A 15997-nucleotide genomic window follows, 5' to 3' on the forward strand; every position below is an offset into this window, starting at 1 on the left:
GACCGCCTGGCGGACGGACGCGGGCGCTCGCTCTGTGTTTGGGGCCAGCTCCGGCGAGGCTTGGGGTTTGCAGTGCGCGGCTTCTTTGCCCGCTCGCGGCTCCTAGGCTCGGCGGCCTCGGCACTTGAGGGGTTCGAAGTGCGGGAGCCGCTCTCCGCCGGTCGGTTCCCCGCGCGGTTGAGCTCAGGCCGCCAGCCGCGGCCCCGAGCGGCGTCCGTGAGCTCCCGCTCCCCGCCGGGCCGCTCCGAGCAACCGTGCTCCGGGGCTCCAAACTCGGGCTGCCGGGACAAGTGTCTTCATGAACCCAGAGGATGTCCGGGAAGCACTACAAGGGTCCTGAAGTCAGTTGTTGCATCAAATATTTCATATTTGGCTTCAATGTCATATTTTGGGTAAGTTGGAGCGCCTCTGGGATTTCAACTATTGTGGATGATCTATTCGCGACGATTTCCCCACGTTGCTCGCAGCCTTTACTTTTCGCAACCCTTCAGACGCCTGCCAGAGCGGGGGACATTTGCCTTCCGCCTTTGCCAGCTTGCGTGTTGGAGAGATAAACATTTAATCCTTTCTAGGAATGGGAAGAGGTAAAAAGGAAAACCGAGCTGGAAAGGTGGCAGTCAAGCCTTTGGGTTTCTTTTTAAGGGGCGAATTGCAGGAATGTAGATGAAACAAGGGCTCGCAGCTAGGGAAATGAGCAACCACACGAATTAGATTAGCTTCCCCTGGGATATGGATGTTGGGCAGAGCGTGGTGTCATAATAGGGAAGGCTAATCGGGCAGAGCCCACCCTGAGGTCCACCTTATAACAAGGATCTGATTGGATGAGGGCTTGGCTCCGTGTTGCCGCGGCTGGTCTGTGCCATGCTCAGCGTGTATCTTCTTGCACCATCTCAGGCTTTGTGTAGGATGCAGATGCGGTGGTATAAGGTTCTGTAATGTGCACGTAAATAACGCTTCCTGCACACTCTTCCCCTTCAGCTGGAAAGCGCTCTTTTGCATAATGGACTGGCCAGTGGGCGTGTGGGGTGGAGGAATTTATGTCTATATATATCATTGCCGGTGTACTAACTCGTCACCGTCAACATATGTTTCAGTGTGTTCGTGCCTCACATCCTCCTTTTCTGAGGAGTGACACAGAGCGGGTCGGTTTTGGGAAACCTTGGAGAAATGCGAAGGAGAAGGTGTGCGAGATCTTTTTTTATTGGCGAACCGAGAGAGCGAATGCTTTAACACAAGATTCAAACCATGCTCTGCTGGCATTACAGTGTATTGTAATTAGTCTGGGACGCCTACTCTTTTGTTTTGTTTTGATTCTTTCCCTTGATCTCTCAAACGTGTTCAGCAACCAGACAAAGAGTTCACCAGGACAAGGGGAAACGTGTGTTCAGAGACCATGTTATTTTTCCTTCCCACCCTATTCCATCCTCTTCCTCATTGGGCACCCCCTCCCCATGGGAAGTAAAGATGGTGGCTGTCTGGGGGTTCTCCAAGTTGCTGTTCAGTGCAGGTTCAGTCTAAGGTAAACAATGATTCAACTGCCAGATCAGTAATAAGCCATGGCAATCAGAACACAGGACGTGTTTATTTATTTTCCTTTAATTTTAGCCATTTACTGTATATGTATGTATCTGTGAGACTAGTTGTCAATGCAGCTCTTTACATTTTTTTTTCCCCCTCTTTCTACTAAACATCTACCAGGCTATTTTTATTTCTTCTCATTTTCTATATGAGTGTCTTGTATTGGTCACCATATTTTTGCAAAAGGAAATGGCATAGATTGGAGTACTTTCTGTGTCAACATGCCATCTGTCCTCAGGACTGATAAAGATAATGAGTGGGGACACATGGATAAATACATCCAATCATTCAAAGGCAGTTTTTTTTTTTTCTGCCAGTGATTGTACATGATTCCTATCAACAGTCACCCCTCCTCCCCACAATCAAACACTACTACAAATATAGGAGGAAGAAATTATTGTCTTTCTTTGCTTCCTTTCTTCCCCCTGCTGGAAATATTTAAAAGTGGAGGGTAGTTACATTTCTGAGTGAAGTATTTTGATTTTATTGGAACTTGAAACTTCGTGACTTTGAGAGGCAGGGACTACAGAATTTGGATTCATCCTTGTTGAGGTGTCTAGGCCTTTTAATTCTACTTGAATGCTGCCAAAATTTGCATGTTTCAGCCACCAGGTGACAAAAAAACACCAGGGCTTTCTCTCGATTTTCATAGGACAGAGTGGAAAGGAAATAAAGTATGTGGGCTTACTTCCCTGACAGTTTGCTATAATTTTGCACGGTGCACAGAAGCAAATTAAGTTATTTCTGTGGATAAAGTTGGCAGCAAATCCCCTGGAATTGGAGAGAACATCAAAGAACTGAGGAGTTCTTATATAGAGAGTTCCAGAATAGAGCCACATCTTGGTCTTTATCTCTGGAAGGAGTTTTGTGGGAAGCCTGTGAGCAGACTTCACTGTAGAACTACACTAGCTGTCCCAAGGAGAATTGTTAAGTTAGATACGGTTGTGATAAGGGCCTTTCTCTTACTCTGGAGCACTTGGGTGGTGCAAACAAAAAGGTTGGAGGTTCAAGTCCACCCAGAGGCACTTGGAAAGAAAAGCCTGGCCATCTGCTTCTGAAAAATAAGCCACTGAAAACCCTAGAGAGGACAGTTTTACTGACATGCTTGGGGTCACCATGAGTCAAAACTGAGTTGGTGGCAACTGGTTTCTTACCCTGCTTTCCAAATACTCTCCTGTCTCCTTTCTATACCTATGGCTTTCACTCAGGTACCCCCTCACACCTTTCCTTTTCTGCTCTATTCCAAAATTACCCCTTATTTAAACCCCTCCAGTTTATCAGTACCACAGTCTAGTGATGATCAACAAGAATCAATAACAATGTTACTTGATTCAATAACAATGCTATTTGATTAAACTAATTCATACTAAGATGTTAGTGACTGAAGAACTGGGGTCAGTAACTCAGAGCCTACTTCTGAAAGTTTTAAATTTCTGTTCTCTACAGAATCACCAGCTTAACTATGACTACTGGAAACAGCAGACTCAGTGTTACTGCTATAGAGTTATGAAGGAAGTATTGATAACAGAGAACATGGTTTCCTAGTCTTTCATTTTCACACTGAAGCACTAGAGTAACTTTGAAATAAATTGAAGACATTTAGAGTTATAGTTCTGGTAATATAAGACTTCATGTATGTAGCACCAGCATTAAAGTTTTGTTCTCCTGTGAACTGGCAATTTCACTCTCTTCAAGTCAGTTAATTGCCCTGGGCCTCAGTTTCTCAGCTGTTAAAATGAAGAGAGTTAGACGAGCTGTAAAGTTCTTTCTGGTTCTGATACGGAGAGTGACTCTATTGAGTTCCAAAATGCTGAGAAAGACAAATACAAGACATGGTCACTAATATTTAATGGAAGTAGCATATATTAGGACACTTGTTAAATTAAAGATTTTTTTTTCTTCCTGAGACTGTCTGAAAAGCAATTTCATTACCTTAATTTCTTCCTTAAAGATCCTTTCATTTAAAGATCTATTTTTCATCCTGGCTTATTCAGTTATTGGTATAGTCTGTCTGCTTCTCTATTCCCACTGTGAATCTCAAATATAGTTCTGTGAGTCATTAAATATATTTTTATTAGAATTACAGATTCATGTGTGTAAATTCTGAATCTTTTTATATAACAATTGTAATGATATTCTGAGTAACAAAATCAACATCTTGTACAGATTCCTTTCTCATTACTTATCACAGGGTGGTGGGGAAAATCTTATTTTCCCTATTTTATATTGGAAGAACTCAGGACAGAAGGGATTTGATTTTATTAAGGGTGTCACCATAGTTGGATATTTATCATAAAACCCTGAGGCTGTTGGGAGTGTGGTGAAAAAGATAGAGTTTATTTGAAAGTCACTTCTTTAGGGTAATGAACCCCTATACCCATCATCTACCATTAAGAGATATTTTTCTCTGAACTCTTAGATTCTGGCTTTGGCTCTTAACTGTTCTGTGTTCCTGGGCAGTTAATTGATCCGAGTATTCTGGTTACGTAATGCTACATAATGGAACCCTGTTGACACAGTGGTTAAAGTGCTCGGCTGTTAACTGAAAGGTCAGGATTCCAACCCACTCAACAGCAGTAAGTTTGCTTTGGTTTTAGAGCCGCTCTGTGAGAGACAAAACTTGGCGATCTGCTCTTATAAAGATGACAACCTAGGAAACCCTAGGAAGCAGTTCTACTCTGTCCTACAGTGTTGCTATGAGTTGGAATTGACTTGAAGGCACACAACACCACCAGCAATATTGCTACATAACAAACAACCCCAAAACTTAGTGGTTTAAAACAAAAGTTTATCACTACATTTCATGGTTCTATGATTTGACCATGTTCAACAGGGTGATTTTCACTTGGGATCATTCATGCAGTTACAATGCGAGGTGGCTGGGGCTGGAGTTATCTGAAGGCTCAGTGAGATCAGATATCCAAGGTGATTTGCTGATGTGACAAAAACAGTTGATGCTGCATGAGAGCTAGGCCAGGGCTGTTGAGTAGAGTACCATACCTGGTTTCTTCCTGTTTCCGACATGGAAGAGGAAGCATCTAGTCAGCTAAGGTACACCTGGAGCTGTGACAATGTCACTTTCACCCATTCCATTGTTTAAAGTATTATTGGAGCCTGCTTACTATTAAGAGGGTAAAGAAATAGACTCCTCCTCTTACTGGGGACATGTCAGGGTCACATTGCATAAGGCCATGTGGGTTGTGGCTATCTTTGGAAAATCCAAGCTGCTTCACTGAGCCTTAGTTTCTTGGTTATAAAAGAAAGATAACATTATCTAATGGAGTGGTAATTTTAAGGATTTAACTGGATAATATATTAGCCAGCACACTGCCTGGATGTTTAACAAACAACGGATATCATTATTGTTATTGTCTCCAGATTTCATTCTGGGCAACAGAAACTTTAGAATACCTTAGCCTGGTACTTTGACATCATTGTTTTTGGTGGGAACATCGAGTTGGCCCCTGACTCATGAGAACCCCATGCATAGAAGAAAGAAATGGTGCCTGATCTGTCATGGTTTGGATGTAGTGATTTATCCAGTTTTCGTAGGCTCATTTTCTGAAGTAGTTTGCTAGGTCTTTCTTGCTTGTCCTTAAGTCTAGAAATGTTACTGAATACTGTTCAGCATTGTAGCAATGTGCAAGCCTCCATTGTCAGACGGGTGGTGGCTGCATATGAAGTCCACTGGCTGGGAATTGAACCCAGGTTTTCCACATGGAAGGCGAGAATTCAACAACTGAACTACGATTGCATCATTGGCATTTTTACTATCAGGCAATGAAACCCTTAAAGGAGTCCTTGGGTGGTGCAAACAATTAGCACTTAGCTCCTCACCGAAAAGCTGGAGGTTCAAATCTACCTAGATACACCTTACAAGAGAGATCTAGTCATCCATCTCACTTCTGAATAGTCAGCCATTGAAAACCCTGTGGAGCACAGGTCTACACTGATACTTATGGGATCACCATGCAGTGACTTGACAACAACTAGTGGTGGTAATGATACTCTTAAGATCTACCAGAGGACCTCTCATGGCACAATAGTTAAGTGCTTGGCTGCTAACCAAAAGGTTGGCAGTTCAAACTTACTAGCAGCTTCGCAAAAGAAAAGACCTGGTAATCTGCTCCTGTAAAAAGTACAGGCTAGGAAACCCAACGGGGCAATTCTACTCTGTCCTGTAGGGTTGCTGTGAGTTGGAATGGACTCAGCAGCAAGGGATTTGATTTTGGTTTTTGTTTTATTAGGTAATAAAATCATAGGATCAGTGAAAGCCTTGTATGATTTGGGAGAATCAAGTTCTTTTCTTCTCTTTGCAGTACAAGGATTAGAACAGCCATTGATACTTGAGGCCCAATTTCTCCTTTGATGTACTTGCAGATATTACATTGTGTCCTTAAGTGGAGGTTTATCCAGGGTAGATGGCAGAATGTTGCATCTAATTTGTTTCCACAGGGCTTAAACTCAGAGAGGAAGAAGATTTAGGGAATTTGGGGGGGCACATCATGTAGAAAGTCTTATCTTGTGATTCACTGTAAATTACAGGATATTCTGGAATGATGATACATCAGCATTTTACAAGTCATAATTTTTGTTTTAATTTGCTAGACATCTGTTAACTTCGATGGCAACCATATGGGAGTCTAAATTGCCTTTTGAATTACAGGGAGATGATAGGAAGAAAGCTAAATATGGTTATGAAAGTGTCATGTGGGAAAAGTGTAAGAAAGGTATGCAGACCTCAGTAGGGAAAGTAATTGAATACTGACTTGCTTGGTCTAGCTGCTCACTCGTGGGTCAGTGAGAATGCACTGAAGCGTTCTCACTTGATGATATGCTCTGGAGATTGAAATGCAGCTGAGGGGAAAAGTTGGAAAACCAAATAATGTTCCACCCACCATAGAATTGCCAAAGTGAGTTCATTTAGATGTATCACTCTGCCTTAATATGTCCACAGTAATAGTTAGTCTCTGGCAAAAGGTGAAAACAACCTGTGTTCTTAACAGCACTTTATAATTATAATGTCTTTCTTCTAACATCTTAAAACATTTTACAAGCATATTATATCTTTGTGACAGATGAAGAAATTGAAGTGCAGAGACATGGAGTAATGTTTGAAGTGTCTTGTCAAGGTTTACTTTTGGAGTATTAAGTCTCTTCCAGTAACTGTTGCCCTAGCTTGTTGGTTTGAAACTTATTTTAGAAGATGCTTACATCTTTATTCTAAAATAAAACATCAAGTAAGTCGTTTGCATCTGTTCATAATTGAAAAGTGATAAAATTTTTGCATATGCCTCAATTAACACCACCCACAAGCACAAAAAATGTTAGGATGAAAATGTTCTTAAGGAATATGATCAGATAATAAACTATTTTATTTTGAAATGTAAATGAAAATTGGAGTATTAGAGACAAAAGTTCTTGCTTTTGCATGTAGCACTGATGATTGTCTTAATATTTCTTACTTCAGACTTGTCTTTGCTGGATTATAAGGGTCTCAAGTGTGGGATCTTTCAGTTTTCATAAGCACCGTGTCTATCTAGCTCATTGTCTGAAATATAACACATGATTAATGAATGTTTGTTCAGTGAATGAATTATGAAATCATAACCTCAGAAAGGATGGATCTGTTTTTGGACCACTGTCATCATTAGGGGAGCTCTGGTAGCATAGAGCCTAAGGCACTTGACTGCTAACCAGAAGGCTGGCGGTTCAAACCCACTAGCCACTTCTTGGAAGGAAGATGGGGCAATCTACTTCTGTAGTGATACTGCCTCGGAAACCCAAGGAGGGGTCACTATGAGTTGGGTCCGACTTGACGGCACACAACAACAACAGCAACAACAGTCATCATTAGAGAGTTTCATCTGTATTCAATCTAGATTTAATCTGTGTCCCTGGACCTTCTGTCCTCCTAATAAACTGTTTGATTTTCAATTTTAATTTTGACACAATCTCAAATGTACATAACAAGTTGTTGTTGTTATGTGCCATTGAGTCGGCCCCGACTCATATTGACCCCTCTTTGGGTTGCCGAGGCAGTATCACTGCAGAAGTAGATTGCCCAGTCTTCCTTCCGAGGAGTGGCTAGTGGGTTTGAACCGCCAGCCTTCTGATTAGCAGTCAAGTGCCTTAGGCACCAGGCTACCAGAGCTCCTACATAACAAGTACTGGAAAGAATTTTTTTTCCCTTACCATTTGAGATTAAGTTGCCAGCATGATGCCTATCACTCAAATGTTTTAATGTGTATTCCCTGCAAACTAGGATGTTCTCCTAGATAACCATAGTCCAGCCATCAAAGCCAAGATAACCATTTATATTACAACCATCTAATGCTTAGACCTCATTCAGGTTTCCCAGTTGTTCCAGTAATATCCTTTAAAGCAAAAGGATGCAGCTAAGAACCACATGTTGTGTTTAGTTATGTCTTTTTAGTTTCTTTCAGTCCTTCACTGTCATGATCTTGACATCTTTGAAGATTATAAGCCAGTTGTGTTGTAATGTCTCTCTATTTAGGTTATCTGACATTTTGTCATGCTAAGATTCAGGTTTTGCCTCTTTGGCAGGAGTATCACAGAAATGAGGCTGTATTCTCATTACATCTCATCAGATGGCACTGATTTCTCTTTGCCTATTACTGATGATTGTTACTTGATTAAAGGTCATCTTATGAACTTTTCCACCATTAAGTTACCTTTTCCCTTTTGTAATTTATAAATCTTTTGTGGCAAGATACTTTTAAACTATGTAAGTAGCCTATTCCTTAATAAAATTTCAGTCTACTGATTAATTTATTTCTGTGAGTAAGAACTTCCACCACTCATCTGTCAGTTTGTTATACCGTGGTAGCTTGTGTGTTGCTGTGAGACTGGAGGCTATGCTGCCAGTATTTCAAATAGCAGCAGGGTCACCCATGATAGACTGGTTTCAGCAGAGCTTCCAGACTAAGACAGACTCAGAGGAGGGAAGGGGCCATACACTTCTCAAAGAATTGGCCAGTGAAAACCTTATAAATAGCAGTGAGACAGTATCTGATATATTACTGGAAAACTTTATGAATAGCCTTGAAACACTGTCTGATATAGTGTCAGAAGATGAGCCCCCCAGGTCAGAAGGCACTCAAAATACTACGAGGGAAGAGCTGCCTCCTCAGAGTAGAGCTGACTTTAATGATGTGGATGGAGTAAAGTTTCCGGGACCTCCATTTGTTGATGTGGCATGACTCAAAATGGGAAGAAACAGCTGCAAACATCCATTAGTAATTGGAACATGGAATGTATGAAATATGAATCTAGGAAAACTGGAAGCTGTCAAAAATGAAATGGAACACATAAAGATTGATAAGCTAGGCATTAGTAAGCTGAAATGGAGTGGTTTGGGCCATTTTGAATCAGACTACAATATGATCTACTATGCTGGGAAAGATTGAAGAGGAATGGTGCAGCATTCATTGTCACAAAGAATGTTTCAAGATCTTTCCTGAAGTACAACACTGTCAGTGATAGGATAATATCCATAAGGAGCTCTGGTAGCATAGTGCCTAAGGCACTTGTATGCTAACCAAGAGGCTGGTGGTTCAAACCCACCAGCCACTCCTCAGAAGGCAGGTTGGGAAATCTACTTACGTAGTGATACCACCTCAGAAACCCAAGGAGAGGTCACTATGAGTCAGGTCTGATTCAACGGCACATAACAACGACGACAACAACAAGGAAGACCAGTTAATACTACTATTATTCAAATTTATGCACCAACCACCAAAGCCAAAGATGAGGAAATTGAAGATTTTTACCAATTTCTGCAGTCTGAAATTGACCATGCATGCTATCAAGATGTGTTGATTATCACTGATGACTGGAATGAAAAAGTTGGAAACAAAAAAGAATCACTGGTAGTTGGAATATATGGCTTTGGTGATAGAAATGATGCGGGAGATCGGATGATAGAATTTTGCAAGACCAATGACTTATTCATTACAAATACCTTTTTTTTACCAACACAAACGATGGCTATACATGTGGACTGTGCCAGTGGAGTACAAGGAATCAGATCGACTACATCTGTGGAAAGAGGTGATGGAGAAGCTAAATATCTTCAGACAGAACAAGGCCACCAGCTGACTGTGGAACAGACCACCAGTGGCTCATAGGCAAGTTCAAGTTGAAGCTAATGACAATTAAAACAAGTCCACAGGGGCCAAAATATGGCCTTGGTTATATTCCTCCTGAATTTAGAGACCATCTAAAGAATAGATTTGATGCATTGAACACCAGTGACTGAAAACCAGAGGAACTGTGGGATGACATCAAGAACATCATCTATAAAGAAAGCAAAAGGTCATTTGAAAGACAGGAAAGGAAGAAAAGACCAAAATGGCTGTCAGAAGAGACTCTGACACTTGCCCTTGAAGAGAGAGTAACTAAAGCAAATGGAAGAAATAACAAGATAAAAGGGCTGAACAGATTTCAAAGAGTAGCTTGAGAAGACAAAGTCAGTTATTATAATTAAATGTGCAAAGACCTGGGGTTAGAAAACCAAAAGGGAAGAACACGCTTGGAATTTCTTAAGCTGAAAGGACTGAAGAAAAACTTCAAGCCTTGAGTTACAGTATTGAAAGATTGTATGGGAAAAACATTGAATGATGCAGGCAACATCAAAAGTAGATGGAAGGAATACACAGAGTCACTGTACCAAAAAGAATTGATCGATGTTCATCCATTTCAGGACGTGGCATATGATCATAAACCAATGGTATTGAGGGAGGAAGTTGAGGCTGTACTGAAGGAACTGGTGAAAAACAAGGCTCTGGGAATTGACGGAATACCCACTGAGATGTTTCAACAAACGGATGCCCTGCATCCAGAAAGATACTTAATTATGTTTTACTGACTATACAAAAGCATTTGATTTGTGGGTCATAACAAATTATGGATAACATTGACAAGAATGGGAATTCCAGAACACTTGCTTGTACTCATGAGGAACCTGTACATAGATCAGGAGGCTGTAGTTTTTCCCCTTTGATAACTGCATTCTTTGACAGTGAGAGATCTGAGTCCCATTCTTCTTAACATATTTACTTATCTGATATATCTACCTGTATGTATTCATCTTCCACTACTGCCACAATACCTCCTCCATGTGGTTGCCCTCCCTACCTGTTAGTGTTCCCCACACCATGTGCACACCGTTTTTGCCTCTATTGAACTCTGATACCCTGCTCTAAATAGCCATTATGTCATTCCTAAACCTCTAAAAGTTCCTAATTCATCTATATGTTCTTCATAAGTTATTTCTAGATTGTTATTTGCCCTAGTCATGATGTTTTGCCTGTGGTTCCATTTGGACATACTTCCAACAATGAAGCAACAGAAGGAACATATTTCCACTCATTGTTCCAACCATCCAGCAAATAGTAGGCTAATACTCTCCAAATCTTCCTTAAATCTCTACATAGTGCTGGACTTGGAGGCAGAAACCTCAGCTCTTGCATGGATTTACTTTAAATAAGTTATTCTCACAAATTATTTCCTCAGTTGCCTTTCAGAAATGGGGGGGAATAATTCTAATAGCTTGTAGAGTTGTTACTCATTATTAAATGAGATCACGCATGTGAAAGTGCTTTTGTAAAAGGTAAGTATCTCAATACAAATACTGGTTATTACCACAGGCTAAGTTACATATGCTTTTCCTGGCAAACAGAGAGCATTGTAGTCACTGGTTGAATTTCTAGTGAAATAAAACTTTCACAGTTTTTTCAAATGAGCTCGATTAAACCCACCCACCTATCCTTTCCCTCCTCAACCCCTTCCCAGAGCTAAGTGTTAATTGGAAACTCTAACTCCCCAGTTAATTATTTGAGTTTAGATTCAGTAGAAAAAAAGACCTGATGATCTGTTTCCAAAAGGTCACAGCCATTGAAAGGCCTATGGAGCACAGTTCTGGTCTGAATGAAACACATGGTGTTACCATGAATCGGAATCCACTTGATGGCAACTAGTTAGGTTTTATTTGTTAAATTTTTATTATTATGCTATTTGAACCTCCGGATTGTGAAAATGGTTAATGTGCTCAGCTACTAACAGAAAGGTTAGCAGTTCATTTCCACTCAGGTGCCTTGGAAGAAAGGCCTGGTGATCTACTTCTGAAGAATTGTCATTCAGACCCCTGTGGGCATAGTTGTACTCTGACACATGGGGTCATCATGAGTGAGAATTTACTTGATGGCAACTCGTTTTTATTATCCCATTTAAATGTCTAATTCTGGCCCAGTAGTTTTCAAACTAGCAGGCAGTGCTAGAGTTCCTTGACATGTACCAGAGGATGCTGAGGACTGAGCAGGGGTGTCTCTGACTTCTCCTTCCCTCAGAGAAATTTGACCATTGTATTTGGGTTTCCAAGAAGAATTTTTTTTTTTTTTTTTTTTTGAAAGGAGAGCTTAAGGAGTGATGCATTTGAATTACGGTATTGGTGAAGAGTATTGAATATACCATGGACTGCCAGAAGAATGAATGAATTTGTCTTGGAAGAAGTACAGCCAGAATGTTCCTTAGAGCATTCATCTCTCACACCTTGGTCATATTATCAGGAGGGGCCAGTCCCTGGAGAAGACTGTTATGGTTGGTAAAGTAGAGGGTTAGTGAAAAAGAGGAAGACCCTCAACGTGATGGATTGACACAGTGGCAGCAAAAGTGGGCTGATGTAAAGCAACAATTGTGAGGATGGTGTGGGACTGGGCGGTGTTTTGTTCTGTTGTACACAGGGTTGCTGTGAGTTGGAACTGATTTAATAGCACCTGGTAACAACAACTGCTTAAATAAAAAATTAAAGCTACTATTCTAGCTTTCAGATGTTTTTGAATCTTGATTGGAAAAGATAAGTTTAAACAAAAAATATTCCTTGTATGGATTTTTAATCTCTTAGTGAAGGATTTGAGTCTCTTCTTTTTAGGGAGGTCTGTCTTACTAACTAGGGAAGATTTCCAAAGGATTAATTGATACTCTGCACTTTTATACATGGAGCAGCATGACAATAAGTTGTCAGTCAGGAAAGTTCAGTTTCTTTACTGGGAAATCTGATTCAGTATGTCTGGGATGGGATCCTGGAATCAGTACTTAAACAAAAAAAGTACTGCAGGTGGTTTGATGGCACAGCTAAGGTTCAGAAGTTTGGGGCTATTACTCTTGGCAAGATGTGACATCTTCATCCCCTTATTCTCTGGAGGAGGAACTTGGGAGTGGGGAGTGGGGTAGCTGGGAGCAGGTAATGTGGAGCAGAGACCAAAGGGTGACTGACTTCACCAGCCCGTGAAACTAATGAAAGCTGGTTCTTTGCTTCTGAGGAAAAAAAACAAAAAAAGTGGCATATTTCATACCTTGTGAATTTTTTTGTTAATCCAAAAATGCCAGTTTATTTTTGAACCTGAAAGCCCTAAAAATAACACGAGAAAATCAAATCTCTGTTAAAGAAAACCTCTTGTGCTACAATTAGCATGCTGAAAATTAGCATCATGTGAGGGCATCAAGACCCACTGCCAAGTTGATTCTGACTAATAGCAACCCCATAGAACAAAGTAGAACTGCCCCATAGGGTTTCTGATCCTCTCCATCTTTTTGGGAGCAGATTGCCATGTCTTTAAACCGCAGAGCAACTGGTAGGTTTGAACCACTGACCTTTTGGTGCACAGCCGAGTGTTTTAACCATTGTGGCACCAGGGCTCCAAGAAACCCAAACCCCAGTGCTGCTGAGTCGTAATGACCCTATAGGACCGAGTAGAACTGGCATAGATTTCCAAGGCTGTAATTAGTTTTGAGGAGCTCTGGTAGCATAGTGCCTAAGGTTAAGCACTTGACTGCTAACCAGAAGGCTGGCGGTTCAAACCCACCAGCCACTCCTCGGAAGGAAGATGGGGCAATCTACTTCCGTAGTGATACTGCCTCGGAAATCCAAGGAGGGGTCGCTGTGAGTCGGGTCCCACTTGATGGCACATAACAACAACAACAACAATTCTCTATGGGAGCAGACTGCCACATTTTTTCTCCTCCGGAGTGGCTTTTGAGATCAAACTGCTGACCTTTTGTTTAACAGCTGAGTGCTTTATCCTCTATACCACCAGGACTCTTTCATATGGGGATAGATTGTTGTTATGGTTAGGTACTCATGAACCTAGGTACACTACATTCAAGAGCAGGTGTCAGTCTCTTCTGGTATCTATCTTGATCTTTTCTTTCTTTCCTGTCTTTTTAATGACCTTTTGCTTTCTTCATGTATTGTATTCTTGATGTCATCCACAACTTGTCTGGTCTTTGGTCATTAGGTTAAATGTGCCAAATCTGTTCTTAAGATGATATCTAAAATTCAGGTGAGATATACTCAAGGTTTTACTTTGGCTCTCATGGACTTGTTTTAGTTTTCTTAAGCCACAACTTGAACGAGATTATGAACAATTGTTCTGTTCTGCAGTTAGTCCCTGCCCTTGTTCTGACTAATGATATGGAGCTTTTCCGTTGTCCCTTTCCACAGATGGAATCAGTTTGGTACCTGTGTATTCTATCTGGTGAGGTTGTTGTGTATAGTTGCCATTTATGTTGTTGAAGAAGGATATTTGCAGTGAATAAGTTGCAAACTTCTATCATGCAATCAGTGCCTTCGTTTCTTTCACTAAGGCCATATTTTCCAACTACTGGTCCTTCTTTGTTTCCCAAAATCCAGTCACTAGAAATTATCAATTCATCTTGATTGCATGATGAATTTCAGACTGCAAAAGTTGGTAAAAGTCTTTAATTTCTTCATCTTTGACATTAGTAGTTGGTGTGGAAATATGAATAATAGTAGTATTAACTGCTCTTCCTTGTAGACATATGGATATTATCCTATTGACAGCTTGTACTTCGGGATAGATCTTGAAATGTTGTTTGAGATGATGGATGTGATGCCATTCCTCTTTGGTATATCATTCCTGGTTTAGTAGATTATATGATTGCAGATTAAAAACGGCTGATACCAATCCATTTCTTCCTCCTAGCACCTGGGATATCGATCTTTATGCATTCCATTTCATTTTAGACCACTTCCAGTTTCCCTGCATTCATATTTCACACAGTCCATGTTCTGGTTACTAATGGATATTCCTTGCTATTTCTTCTCATTTTGAGTTGTGCCACATCAGCAAATTAGGGTCCCAAAAGCTTTACTCCATCCATGTTATTAAGGGCGATACCTCTTTGAGGAGACAGCTCTTTCCCCATCATATTTTGAGTGCCTTCCAATCTGAGGGCTTACCTGGCTCTATCAGACAATGTTCTGCTGATGTTCATAGGTTTTCATTGGCCAGTTATTTTTAGAAGTAGGTCACTAGGGACTTCTTCCTAGAATGTCTTCTTCTGAAAGCTCTGCTGAAACCTGTTCACTCTGGGTACCTGCTGCTGTTTGAAATACTGGTGGGATAGCTTCCACCATTACACTAACACACAAACCACTATAGTACGACAAAGTGACAGACCAGTGGTGGATAGAAATAGAAGCTAGTTATTTATTCTACATTAACAATGAAGAAATAGAAATTCTCTTCTTTTTCCCTTGTTGTCCTGGACTGCTATGCACACTTCTAATTTAGTTGATTGGATGTAACTACAGACACTATGCTTAACAATAGCAAACCATCCTTCCCTTCAAAAATTGGAATTTTCTGTCCACATTTGCTGTTCTTTTCACCCTCCGTTTTGCTAGGTCTTTCTTTGCCTCCCGCCTTGGATACACTCCAGTTGGTGGGAAGGAGGAGGAGTCGCTTTCTACGTATGGGGTTTACATGGTAGTTTTATTCAGTTGACTCTGCTGTAATGGTGTGGGAAGGACTAATAGCATATAGCATAATATCTCCCATATTCAAATTTGCAGTATCATCAAAAAGACAACTGACAGTAAAGCAAACACATGCAACCCAAACATGATTCTGTTGGTTTTCTTTAGAAAGATAAGTTTTAATATAGAATAATTGGAGCATGGCTAAAGAGTTTCCCATTATTTCCTTGACTTCTTTTCTCCCTCTCCCTTTTAAAAAAATTACTCATTTAATTATGACTAAGTCCCGACACAGTGGAAATCTTTTGAAGTAAGCATATTTTGAATAAAAATCTAAGTAATGTCTCTAAGATGTTTTAATGAAACTACTAGTTATCACTACTCCTAAAACAACCCAGTATGCATACAAACCCTATGGTTGGTACTATATTACCCATATGTGCACAAAGGATTGTAATTGTGAAATGCAAGGTACAGTTTTTAAGTGATATGATCACCAAGCCCAGTAACAAAATACTATTTGGAAGTGGATGGCAAAACATTTTGGCTCTTCTCATTGAAAAGGCAGAGTGATACCTATACCTCTTCCAGCTACTATTTACTATTTAGATAAATATT

General features: G+C 40.5%; 1 protein-coding gene across 1 annotated transcript in view; it reads left to right on the forward strand.

The window, feature by feature from the left end:
* The first annotated feature begins 311 nt into the window (after positions 1 to 311).
* TSPAN5 (tetraspanin 5) overlaps positions 312 to 15997 on the forward strand; it is a 277313-nt gene continuing 261627 nt past the window's right edge. The window contains exon 1 of the mRNA XM_007946388.2: positions 312 to 392. Coding sequence (XP_007944579.1) covers positions 312 to 392 — 81 coding nt within the window. The remainder of the gene's footprint in view (positions 393 to 15997) is intronic.

Source organism: Orycteropus afer, unplaced genomic scaffold, assembly GCF_000298275.1.
Source record: "Orycteropus afer afer isolate SDZICR_OR568_19922 unplaced genomic scaffold, OryAfe1.0 scaffold00159, whole genome shotgun sequence".
Lineage (NCBI taxonomy): Eukaryota > Metazoa > Chordata > Mammalia > Tubulidentata > Orycteropodidae > Orycteropus > Orycteropus afer.